This window comes from Mastomys coucha, unplaced genomic scaffold (genome assembly GCF_008632895.1).
Source record: "Mastomys coucha isolate ucsf_1 unplaced genomic scaffold, UCSF_Mcou_1 pScaffold13, whole genome shotgun sequence".
Classification (NCBI taxonomy): domain Eukaryota; kingdom Metazoa; phylum Chordata; class Mammalia; order Rodentia; family Muridae; genus Mastomys; species Mastomys coucha.
Window position 1 is genome coordinate 76,384,347 of NW_022196895.1, and position 12,197 is coordinate 76,396,543.

The 12,197-nt window shown below is 49.3% G+C and overlaps 1 protein-coding gene across 6 annotated transcripts in view; it reads right to left on the bottom strand.

The window, feature by feature from the left end:
* Window positions 1-12,197, bottom strand: part of Nfatc1 (nuclear factor of activated T cells 1) — a 131,845-nt gene that overhangs the window by 18,566 nt on the left and 101,082 nt on the right. For 3 of the 6 annotated variants that reach the window (XM_031366135.1, XM_031366140.1, XM_031366138.1), the window contains exon 10: window positions 3,041-4,829. The exons of 2 other annotated variants lie outside the window; for them this stretch is intronic. In XM_031366135.1, coding sequence (XP_031221995.1) covers window positions 4,780-4,829 — 50 coding nt within the window. In that variant the 3' untranslated portion in view covers window positions 3,041-4,779. Of the gene's footprint in view, window positions 1-3,033; window positions 4,830-12,197 lie in introns of those variants that run through there. One more of the 6 variants, XM_031366139.1, reaches the window with a different exon arrangement.

The following is a 12,197-nucleotide window of genomic DNA, read 5'->3' on the forward strand; positions in this document are numbered from 1 at the left end:
GAGATGAGCCAGGCTCACAGGGCAATGTGGTATAAGCCCATCTATGTCAACTGTCCTAATTCAGAAAATCTACTGTGGACAGAGCTAAGTGTCCGTCTGTAGGGGCCCAGGAACAAATGCAGGCTTTGCTTTGGGGGTATTGAAGAAATTCTGGAACACATCCTGTGAACACACACACACACACACAGATACACATACACAAATGCCACAGGGCTTCACACTAAAAAAAAAAAATGGTTATCTCCACCTCCAGTGAATTCCAAAACCAAGGCCCAGGCAGTGAAGTTCTCACCTTGTAAGTATGAGAAGCTGGATTTGATCCCAGAACCCAGATTTAAACAGAACAATACAGGCACATGAGTACATGGCTGAAATCATCCCAGTACTGGTGGGTAGAGATAGGCGGGTCCCCAGGACTTTGACAGTGTAACAGAGTCGGCAAGATCCAAGCAGATGAGAGCCTCTCTCAAAAGAACACAGTGGGTGGCTGCTGGGCTCCTGAAGAACAATACCTAAGGCTACCATCTGACCTTTACACTCATGCACGTGCACACCCCCTCACAAACACACACACACATACACACACACAAACACACTCACATACACAAACACTCACAAACACACACACTCACACACACAGACACACACACTCACAGACACACACTCACAAACACACACTCACACACACTCACACTCACACACACTCACAAACACACACTCACAGACACACACTCACAAACACACACTCACACACACTCACACACACAGACACACACACTCACAGACACACACTCACACACACACTCACACACACTCACAAACACACACACTCACAAACACACACACTCACACTCACACACACTCACAAACGCACACATACACTCACACACAATACACTCACAAACACACACAAACACACTCACAAACACACTCACAAACACACACACTCACACACACAGACACACATACTCACAGACACACACTCACACTCACACACACAAACGCACACATACACTCACATACGTACACGTTCACAAACACACAATACACTCACAAACACACACATACACACTCACAAACACACAATACACTCACAAACACACACACTCACAAACACACACACTCACATACACACACACACACACACACACACAGAGAGAGAGAGAGAGAGAGAGAGAGAGAGAGAGAGAGAAGACTTCTCTAAAAGAGTTCTCTACCTCTGCCTCAGTTTCCTCTCCGAAGATCTCCTAGTACATAGACATTCCCAAACACAGCTTATGCCCTCTATGGGGAACAAATTTGCAAGCGCTTTATGAGCACCGAAAGGGCCCATTCACAGTTACAGTCACAGAGGTGAGCAGGCAGTTTGGAGCTGTACTCACGGGTGAGGTCAGAAGGCCCAGGATGGCCTTGTCCATCAGCAGGGATTGATGAACTGTACTGTCAATCAATCTTGGCTACCCAGGTTGGGAGACTCCAGGGCAGGCAGCTGGACCCCAAAGATCTGGAAGTTTGCTCAGTCTGCACTTGATCACAAGGACAAATTGTATACTCTACAGACTCTATCCCAAAGCCTCGGGTCGGAAACGAAGCAGATGTGCGCTTGTTCTGTGTTGCTGTATGTCTTTCTCATATTTTATAAGTCTATGAAAACCTCCCTGTCCTTAAGGCTCCTGGGTGATTTTGACCCTGTGGGAAGCCGGCGTCCAGAGCAGAGCGTGGCACACTTCTGAGGACCCAGTAGCCCCAGGAAAGCTGAGGCCTCTCCTGGCTGCACCCCCCCCCCCCCGAGAATGACAATTTTGCTTTGGGAGGTAAGAGGGATGCACACAACTGCCTTGGTGAGTTCCTGCTGACCTTCTCAACCTGCTTGCTACAAGTGAACCTAGGGATTCCACAACATTTCCTCATTGACTAAAATTAACCTAAAAGGTTCAAACAAAACAAAACAAAACAAAACAAAACCCAATGGTGTTATTTACAGAAACCCAGATCTCTGGGCACAGGTCATCCATAATTTGGTAAATTCATGTGTGTTTAGAGAGAGATAAAATGTTACTGTTGGGATTGGGGAAAATGGGACTGTACAAAGCACACGCTGATCAGGGCAGCTCCCAGCACTATCTACCTTGCGCAAAGCCGCTATCCTCAAAGTGAGCCAGTCCCCAGAACAGCAGGGGATCAGGCAGCTTTAGTATTGTTGTGCACACACTCACACAAATCTCTAGTTCCCTTAGACCCAGAATCCTGGACCTGAGCCTCACCATTCACCCACAGATCACAGGCTCTGAATATAATAAGCTGTCCATCTCTTCCTGCATCACCCTCTGTTGGGCAGGCCCTGTGAGCTTGTGGCAAAGCTAACTTCATATCACCCCGAGGTAGCATCTGGCAGGTGAACACATACGAGTACGTTAGTTACCTTACAGGCACTTTCTCTAGTACTGTAAGTCACTCTGTAGCAAAGGATGCGATGATTTGGGTATTGGAGTCCTGAAGGAACAATATTGTTTTGGAGACACTTAGGGTCGGTAATATTAATGGCAGTCCCATGTCTCCTTGATCTGTGAAACTCTCGATAGAGTTACTTACCAGAGCTTAAAGAGGGGTCCGTGTGGGGAAGAGAAGAGTAGCGGTGCAGCAGCTAGAGAGGGAAGGCCCTGGCTATGTCATCTGAAACCCACACACTCTCTGGCTAAAGCAACACAAGAGGATGTGGGTGGTCAGAGCCTCACCCTGAATCTCTCTCTGAGTGAAAGTATTTTGGCGTAAACAGAAGTTCCGTCCCCACCTAGCCTGGATGAGCATTTTTGAAGTGCTTTTGTTTACAATGCCCTGAGAACACCACCGAACATCCACTCTCTCTCAGGAAGGGCCAGACACACTTCTTCCTGTGTTTAGATGACACAGAAATGGCCAGACCCACGTTGAAAGCACGTGTTGCAAATCCTACGTTCACTCACAATGTAGCAGAGCAACCCATAACCACTCTCACACGGACTGTCCGGCAAAAAGGAAAAAGAAAAAAAAGGAAAAAAAGAAAAAAATACTGCTTTATTGGATCCACATTCTAACTACAAAGATAGCTGACACAAATATCAAACGCTTGCTTTCCTATGACAGTCTACTAAGAATGAATGGTTCATGCAACTCCATGATGCTAACAAACATGGGTACATACTAGAGGCGGGCGGGAGGCAGCCTGCAGGCGGCCAGGAGCTGTGTACAAGGCGGCACGCGCCAGCTCTTCACAGTCGTGTGAAAACGTTCAGTATGGCTTTCAGACATTTTCTGTGAGTTGGAAAAGGTAAGCCACCATCGTACAGACGGACATCTTGAAGACACATCTTCCTGTGAGAGAGAGCTTTTTCTGTCATGAGTCTGTCTGTCTGGGAGTAACTTAAAACTTCCACCCACAGGTGCAATTCAGGCATGTTCCATAAGGGGGCATTAACTCCTAAGGCACGACCATTAAACATGTTTTAATTAAACCATGCTTTTTTGGTTATAAGAAATAATAGGTCACTGCTAGAAACTGGTAATAAGCAGCTAATTATACAAAGCCAACACCAGCCTATCTTAATCTGAAAGCACACGATCCACAGACTGCGTTTAGAAACATTGTTTTTGGTAATTGTTTTCTTAGATGAAGCAGAGAGCTATAAGGCTTCCGTGAAATAATAATCTTATAACTGAACAAATATATTACACTCCTCTTATAATGGTTATTTACAACCACTTTCAGATTTTGCCATTTGGTAGCCGATGGGCATCTGAACACAGCTCTGGAGTGCTCAGTAACTGCACGAGACAAGAAAAGGCCACCTGCCTCTACAGAGGTGACAGGCCCTGATGGACGGTGATGGAAAGCTGGGTCTGGACTCTGAGGTGCATTCTCAAGGTGGATACTGGTTATTGCTAACATGGAAGGCCCTACTGGGCATAGACTGGTCACTGCCGTCTCTGTCCTCGGATATCTATACATAAATATATACCTATACATACACGCATGCAAACACAAGCTCTATCCTGTAGCAGGCGGGTTTTGTTCTGTCCAGGACCCTGTCTTGTGCTGTAAAACTTCCTTCACTATGTATGTTCGAAGCTGGATTAAGAACAAGAATCCCAGCATGCTATTATTAACAAACCTGTGGTTTCACTCACACAGAAGAGGGGGCTGACTATGAAAGAGGCGAGAAGACGGGCTGGAAGACCTCTAAAATGCACTGGGTAAGGCAGGCAAATTGTGTAGGGCAGCCAGAAAAGCTAGAGAGAAGCAGGAGGCTGCAGCTCATCAGAATCTATCAATTAATACAAAGGATAAGGCCTCCTAAGGAGTATTCTTTAATAGCTTTGGCTCCCACAAATACTCTCATGGTTGGAAGTTCAATGCTCATTTCCATATGCCCTTGTGTGGTGGTCAGACTAAATAAGGCACTTCCAGTGTTTTAATCCAGTGGGCAGGAGGGTCAGGCTTGGGGCCAGTGTGCCACACGGTGGGCCAGCGTCTGCCCCAGGCCTCACTGGCCAGCCCTTCTCTTTCTTTGAGATGGTGTTTCGTTCTGGAGATGTAGTGGGCCCCTCTCCTGCTCCTTCTTCCGTCTCTGTTGGAGAGCTCCTTCTTCAGACATAAGCTCCTAGCGTTCGTTCGGTAAATTGGGATTTCTGAGTGGTACCAGATGTGGGTCCAGTTTATCTCATCAAAGTCTCACTTGCTGAAGCGCGGTTGTCTGCACCGAGCCAACTCCTCACAGCTTCTGCCAGCTCCGATGTGCTGAATTAGGAGTGGGGGATCGTGCTGGAGAGGTCGTTACGTATGATCTCATTTACTGCAAGAAAACGAGAGGAGAGAGTATGAGGGAGACGGTGCCTTACTGCCAGCCTCCAAGTCAACAGCAGGGGTGCCAACAACCACATTTCTAATGGGTTATATTCCGTCTGTGACACTTAGATGCCGCAGAACACCATCTCCAGGACAGGAGTCAACTCCAGGATCTTCCCTAAGTTTGTAAAACAAAACATTGACACACCATAACAACTCTGGGAGTGTGCTCAGTGGAGGAGACAGAAGGTAGTGGGGTCTACTATGGCCATTGGTCTCCCTTTGTTTGGGGCCCTTCATTTGTTTTTCTGAAGAGGGTCAAGTCACACTGGCCCCACAGGCCAGTGATGGCCACTATCAGTGTGTGATTTTTGGCAGATGGACAGGAAATGAGAGAAGCTAGGGAAGGCCGTAGCTAGCAAACAGCACAACATCCCTCCCTCTCCACCCTGCCTCTCTCTGCCCAGCCACCTGATCCACACTGAGATAGGAAATGTCACTGGGCGGCTGTCACCACGTCCCATTTTTCTAACAGAGTTGGAAGGTAGGGCATCCACGCTGACGTCATGGAACCGCCTGGGCTTCCCTTCCCCATGGGCTGGAGCCCCCGCCTGCACCTAGATAAGCCCCTGGAGCTCCCCCTCGGAGGCCCCAGCCTGTCTGAGGACGCTTCCTGGAGCCATCAGGGGGCGTGAGTTTCATCACCACTCCCTTCCCTATGCTGCCTTTCAACACCCCTTCCTCAGTAATAGTTTTAAGAATAACAATAATAAAGCGCAGTTGGGGGAACCAGGAATTGTGTCATGAGAACTGATAGCAGAAGGAAGCGTGGCGGCACACAGAGCTCAGCTCGCTCCCAAGGGGCTGCCTGGCAAGAGACACAAAGGGGAGGCTCCCAATACCAGGGCCACAACGCTCCAGGACGCCCGCCCTCTCCCCGTGGGTTTGCCGTTCCGGGACTGTTCCCTCAAAGGTCACACCTACAAATTAGAACCATGGCTGCTTCCTGGTCAGCTTCTTGGGGGTGGGGTGGGGTGGGGCGGCAGGCACTCCCGAGCCCCTCTGTGGAGCTCCAGGATTGATTCCCTGACCACAGCCACGAGCACACTGTGGAGAGGGCCCACCCTTTGGTGTGGAAAATACCAGAAGGTAGGTAGGCTCCCTCTGGCCCTGTGACTTCTCAGCCACTAATGAAGAATAACAAGGCCCAGGTGCTCACAGGCTGGTCTGGGACCAGCAATCAGGACTCAACTTGTCCCTGGAGTGCGCCCTGGGAGCTCCTTAGCTACCAGCATTTTCCATGATACTGGAGTGTGGGTGCTGGGCGGCTGCACAGCCCTGAAAAGCCCTGCAGGGAGGCAGCAGGGACCCCTGGAGGATCAAGGGTTGTCTGCTCTGTGTGGTATAAGCCACTGTCACAGGTCTCTCCCGAGGCCCTCCTAAGTCCACACAGTCTTTCTCACTGGTCTCTTGCCAACCTCTTCAGGCTGAGCTTCATGTTTGGCTCCCCAGCATAGGTCAGGGATGCCGAGCATTAAGAAGCAGTTAGCTCTTCCTCCCTCCCACTGGAGCAGCCCTCCTGTAAGAGGCGCCTGTCTAATTTATACTCTGCTTCTTCAGAATCCGAGCAAAGAACAGCTGACAAAGAAAGACCACCCATTTCATTTCTTTATGGGTTCTTTTTTTTCTTCTTCCTCTTCTTTTCTCTTTTTCTTTTCTTTCCTTTTTTCTTTTTTTACTGTGAAAAGGGGCTTGCCCGAAATTAGGATTTCTTGGGGCCAAGTTAGAAGGGTTTAGATACTTGATGAAGCACAGAGAGCTATGTGCCGAGGCTCTCTGTGTGGAGGTGGAGACAAGCCACAGCAGCCTCCACTGCCACACCCATCTTTGTTCCGGTGACAGACAGCTTCATCTGACTGCCAGGGAGCCCCATTTGTCTCACACTGTCCCCAAGCCTTGAGTGCACTAGGACTCTGAGTGGTCATTGCCCAGACTGGGTTCCCAGGTAGGGGCAAAGTTAGGACAAGCAGTCTCACCTGGAGCTCTGGACTGGTGACCATCTCTGAGCGGCAGGTGGACATGTGGGGCTGGGAAAGATGTGTGTGGAGTATGAAATGCCAAGCCTAGGAGTAGAGTCACCGTTCAGAGGCACGAGTGACTTCATGGGCTCCAGACATGTTTTAACTGGACTCTGTGCAAGAAGCCAGATATCACTCGAACATATCACATGGAGAGAACCAGCATTGTGTTGCTCATTTAAGTGGTAGGATAGATGAAACAACAGACCGACCCTCCCGTTAGCAGTTCTCAATGGTGAAGGGGAGTCTGGAGTAAGGAGAGAAGGAGGTGTGAAGAGAAAGGTTGAGATGGACGAGGCAAGCCTGAGGTACAGTGATGAGGAAGGAGGGATCCGAGGAGCGACGGTGGTGAGGAGGAGAGCAGGGAAGGCATGAGGAGCGACAAGGTAGGATGGCAGGGGGCTGAAGACAAGGCTCGGGGAGTAAGAGTGCTTGCTTACTGCTCAGATGTCAAGACTCAAGTTCAAATCCCCAGCCCAGCACACTCATGATAAAGAGCCAGGTGTAGCTGCACACCTGTAACCCCAGCAGTGTGGGGTACAGGGTCAGGAAGATCACAGGGGCTGGATAGCTGCCAGTCTAGGTCAGGCTCAATAGCTATTTCACGGGAGTGAAGTGGAGATGAAGAGGGCTACCCCAATCTTCCTCTGGCCTCCACACATGCCATAGGCATGCACCCACAAATGCATTTTGTCTCTCTGTTTCTCTCTGTCTCTCTCTCACACACATACATATTTACATCTTTGTCTCTCTCTGTTTCCCTCTGTCTCTGTCTGTCTCTCACATACATATAAACATCTTTGCCTCTCTCTGTTTCTCTCTGTGTCTGTGTCTTTCTCTCTCACACACACACACATATCTTTGTCTCTCTCACACACACATATATATATCCTTGTTTCTCTGTTTCTCTCTATCTCTGTCTTTCTCACACACACACACACACACACACACACACATATATACATCTTTGATCTTTGTCCCTCTATGTCTCTCTCTGTCTCTGCCTCTCTGTTTCTCTGTCTCTCTCTCACACATACACACATACATATGTCTCTCTCTATCTCTGTCTCTCTGTCTCTGTCTTGGTCTCGGTCTCTCTGTCTCTGTCTCACACATACACACATACACACATACATATATGTCTCTCTCTGTCTCTGTCTCTCTGTCTCGGTCTCGGTCTCTGTGTCTCTGTCTCTGTCTCTCTCTCACACACACACACACACACATATATATATTTGTCTCTCTCTCTCACACACACACATATATACATCTTTGATCTTTGTCCCTCTATGTTTCTCTCTGTCTCTGCCTCTCTGTTTCTCTGTCTCTCTCTCACACATACATATATGTCTGTCTCTGTCTCTGTCTCTCTGTCTCGGTCTCTCTCTCTCTCTCTCACACACACACACAGGATGGAGGAGGAATGTTGCTGATGAGAGAAGGGAGTCTCAGAAACACTAAGACACAAGGAGCTCAGAGGAGCAAGGACAATTTAAGAGAGAAGCCTAGGGGATCAAACAATGGGAGGAGGGCAGTCTGAGGAGTGACTGTGTGGCCTGAGGTAGGCAGTGGTGGCCCATGAGAGATGTTTGAGGAGTGTTAACAATGGGGCAAAAAGAAAGTCCGAAGAGCAGCCATGACGGATGGGCTCTCTGGGGGACGAGGAAGACGATGGTCAGACAGTGAGCAGAGCAGCTGAGAAGCTTCTGGTTATTCGTGGGCCTGACAAGACCACACGAAATTGCTTTAAAGGTAAAAGAGGAAGAAACATGAGATGTGGGCTTCCCCCTGCTGCCCACTGGGGCACCTGAGCCTCAAAGGGAGAGCCCTACTGAGAGATGGGAAATTACTCAGGGGTCCCCAGCTGGAGGCAGCAGTAGGCCACCAAATGTCTACTGGGCTTTCTTGTTTGGGGCTAAGCACTTAGTCCTCAGGAGAGCTCAAGGCCTGTTGCGGAGCACCTGTTGTATGGGTTCAGGTCAATGGCCAGCTTGCCTGCCCCAACGCTTGCAGCTAGAAGTACATCCCACTCGCTGCTTGCCTGACTTGCAATGTCCAGTTAGGATCCTGAAGTTCCACAAGTACACACATGCTTCAGTGTAAGATCTCCCTCAAAGCTGCCTCCGGTTCTGAGTTGGGCGTTGAAGATGGACACTTGATTTCTAATGACATCCCACACTGCTGGGAGAGATAGTGCTACTAGCATGAAACGCCACACAACTATTTATAGAACATGTCCGTGAAGTCACCTGTACGACTCTCGTATAGGTGGGTAAGGGACACACTGAGGTGGTGTAGTTAACAGATGGCTGACCAATGACTGACCCCTCTACTCTTTCCCTGACTGACCACTGACTCCCTATTCCTTCTCTGACCCCCCACATTCTTTCTCTGCTACCACTTTCTTTTCCATGAGGTCACCACCCCAGGTCCCTGTCAGCCCACATATCCCTGGCTCTGCTGGTTCCTCTGGGGTGGCTTTCTCTCTGATACAGCTGTGGTGATGACGCCCACGAGTTCCCACCGTGTCTTCTCTCCACTGATAATTTCCATCTTCTTATTCAGCTTTTCCACTGACACGAAGGCTTCTCTTTATAGAGGTGTTTTGAACTGCAGGTGACATGTGACCCTTACGACTTTGCCTGAAAGAGGAACCTCTGCTCACTTAGTCAGATGTCCCTTAACAGGATGTGGCAAACTGTTAGACCACAATTCAATTTAATAAGTAAGAAGGTTTTTTCCCTTATATTTGATTTTTCTCTAAAATGCTCCTAAGGTGGAAACTACGGCTTTTTTTCTCCCTCTAAAGTATGCGTGTGGCACTCTGAATTGGTACCATAACCTGGGATGTGCCCACAGGCTGTGTGTGTCCCTACGAATCACATCTACACACCCACGCTCACACCCTCCCCTGTGTGCATGCCTGGAATTGAGAGAAACGGAAAGTCAGCAATTTTTTTTCTTCTTCAAGTATAAAAACTAAAGAGTTGAAAGCGCAAGCGTAGGTCCCGACCTGTGCTGGCAGCACCTGTAAATCTTAATGAAGTTCTGAGCCTTGCACAGAGGCTTCTTGGCTAGCCGCTCACAAGCTGTGCAAGTCACCCCACCCGCCAGGCAGAAAGTCCTCCCTAAGTGAGGCACAGTCCTCCCCAAGCGGGACTACTGTGCTTGTGTACAGCTGCTGTCTTCTGCTTACGGAGCACTCTCAGGTGCCCAAGAAAGAGAGCCAGGCCTTGGGTCACTTGTGGGTTTTTGTGTAACTGCGGAGATGACTGTAAGCCAACCAGTGTCCCCAAGAGTGGAGACATGGCAGCCTCTAGCCTGGCCTCTGAAGGAAAACGCTTTTAGGTAAAGTCTCTTGACGTTGTATGCAGTCCTGGTTTCTAGAATCGAGGGAGGCCCTACATCAAGCTTTAAGGAATGAACAATGATTTTTAGCTGTCATTTATTCACCTTTTGGGGGGGTCTAGGCTCCTGTTTGTATTGGGGAGGGGGTCCTTGCAGCAATCATAGCAGAGAAGAAAGGCAGATATTGAAGTAACCAGTTCTCTTATGGAGAGACTCCAAAGAAGGTCAAGTGGTAACTGTTAGCCTTTGTTCTCCGGCTGCCAGTGATGATGCTGTGGTCTATAGAGCCGGGGTCTGGGTCTGTGTCTCCCACGACCTGTAGAGTCCCACCAGCTCTCTCTCCCCTCCTGCAGCTTGTGTTCCTGAGCAAAGTCCACATGGGTTAGATGAGAATTTTAAAAAATACACTGCACCAGAAAACTCAGGAAAAACCTAGATTGGTTGCTTAGGGCCTGCTGAGAAAGTGACAGAGAGCAGAAGGGTTCCTAAGGGGGTACAGGCTTCTGAGATCTGTGGCCACTTCCACCCTCCCAACTCTCTCTCTCCCCATCCCCCATCTTCAAGGTTTTAACTTGCAGAGCTCCCCAAGGCACAGAGTTCCGGTCTCTAAGGCAAAGCTTTTATTTACCTTCTTCTCCCCCACTCCCCTACTGCATCGCTGTGCCTCCATTGTCCCCCCCAACTGCATCGCTGTGCCTCCATTGTTCCCCCCCAACTGCATCGCTGTGCCTCCATTGCCAGCTCACCTTGAGCACTGGCCTCTGATGGGCTAAAAAGCTGGGTTGTTGGTTTGTTTTACTCAGCTCTCCTGTACTTAGGTCAAAGGCGGGCCCACTGAGGTAAGCAAGCCAAGGACCACATGAGGCAAGCCTGAGCTGTCAGACAGTCCTAGCTAGGGTCAGTATCTCTCTTCTATTGGGCAGACAGTCAGCGAACAAATGCACCCCAGAGATGCAGGTAGTTAACCTGGTGCTGGGGAGAATTTGTTGCTGGCAGCCTCTCTCATAAACTTCATTCACTCTGCTGCAGTGTGGCGGGGTTAAGTCTGGCAGGTAACTCCTTGGTGTGAACAGTGGGGATGTAATGAGGGATGCTTTAGAAAAAAAGGCTCCCACTGTATAGGACCCCACTGTTTCTCAGCAGGAACACCTCTGCTTCCTGCCTCATTTTAAAATTTGACATCTTCCAGTCCTGCCCTTTGAGGGCTCACCCCACCCACCTCGCACACCTTAGCAACAGCCCTGCAAACTGGCAATGTATGTGTCTCAGCAGAGAGTAGCAGGGATCCCCCTGCGAGCTGCAGCAGAATGAAACTGTCCCAGAAGAAAGGCTGGCATCTGAAGTCTAGCTCATCACCCAGATGTGCGATGTCCTGCTACCAGAATGAGGGTACGAAAAAAACCCTCGGAAGAAGGTGAGAGCTTAAGCCCACCAGATGCCTGTGAGAAAATACCCCGGCACTGTTTGCAGTAAGCACAATTCTACCATGGATTTCCTGGGAGCACCTACGGGTAGGTGGGGCCTCACTCAAACTTGAGTAACCTGTGGTTAGACCTTTCTTCAGAAAACCCACTCTGGGCCTAGGAAAATGGCATGGGGAAAGTGTAGTGTGGTAGGGAAGGCGACAGCTGGCACCAGGCTCTCCCATTTTTTTTAAAAAAATGTCCTTCAGTCATCTAATGGAGAAAGAAATGGCCCCTGACTTTACATCTCCCATCAAGGGTGATGACTGCCTGCTTCCACTGAGTACCTTGCCTCACCTCCCTCCTGACTCCTTGAATGTCCCGGAGTGCCCACCATGTATGGGATGACCAACTCATGAGGCTCATCTTGTGTGGCTCTGAGGAGTCCTATGTCACTATGAATCTTACTTTGAAGACAAATCCTAGTGGTCAGGCTGGCTGGTCCTCAAGTGGAGAGGGAAGGCAGGGACAGGTGGGAACTAGTCC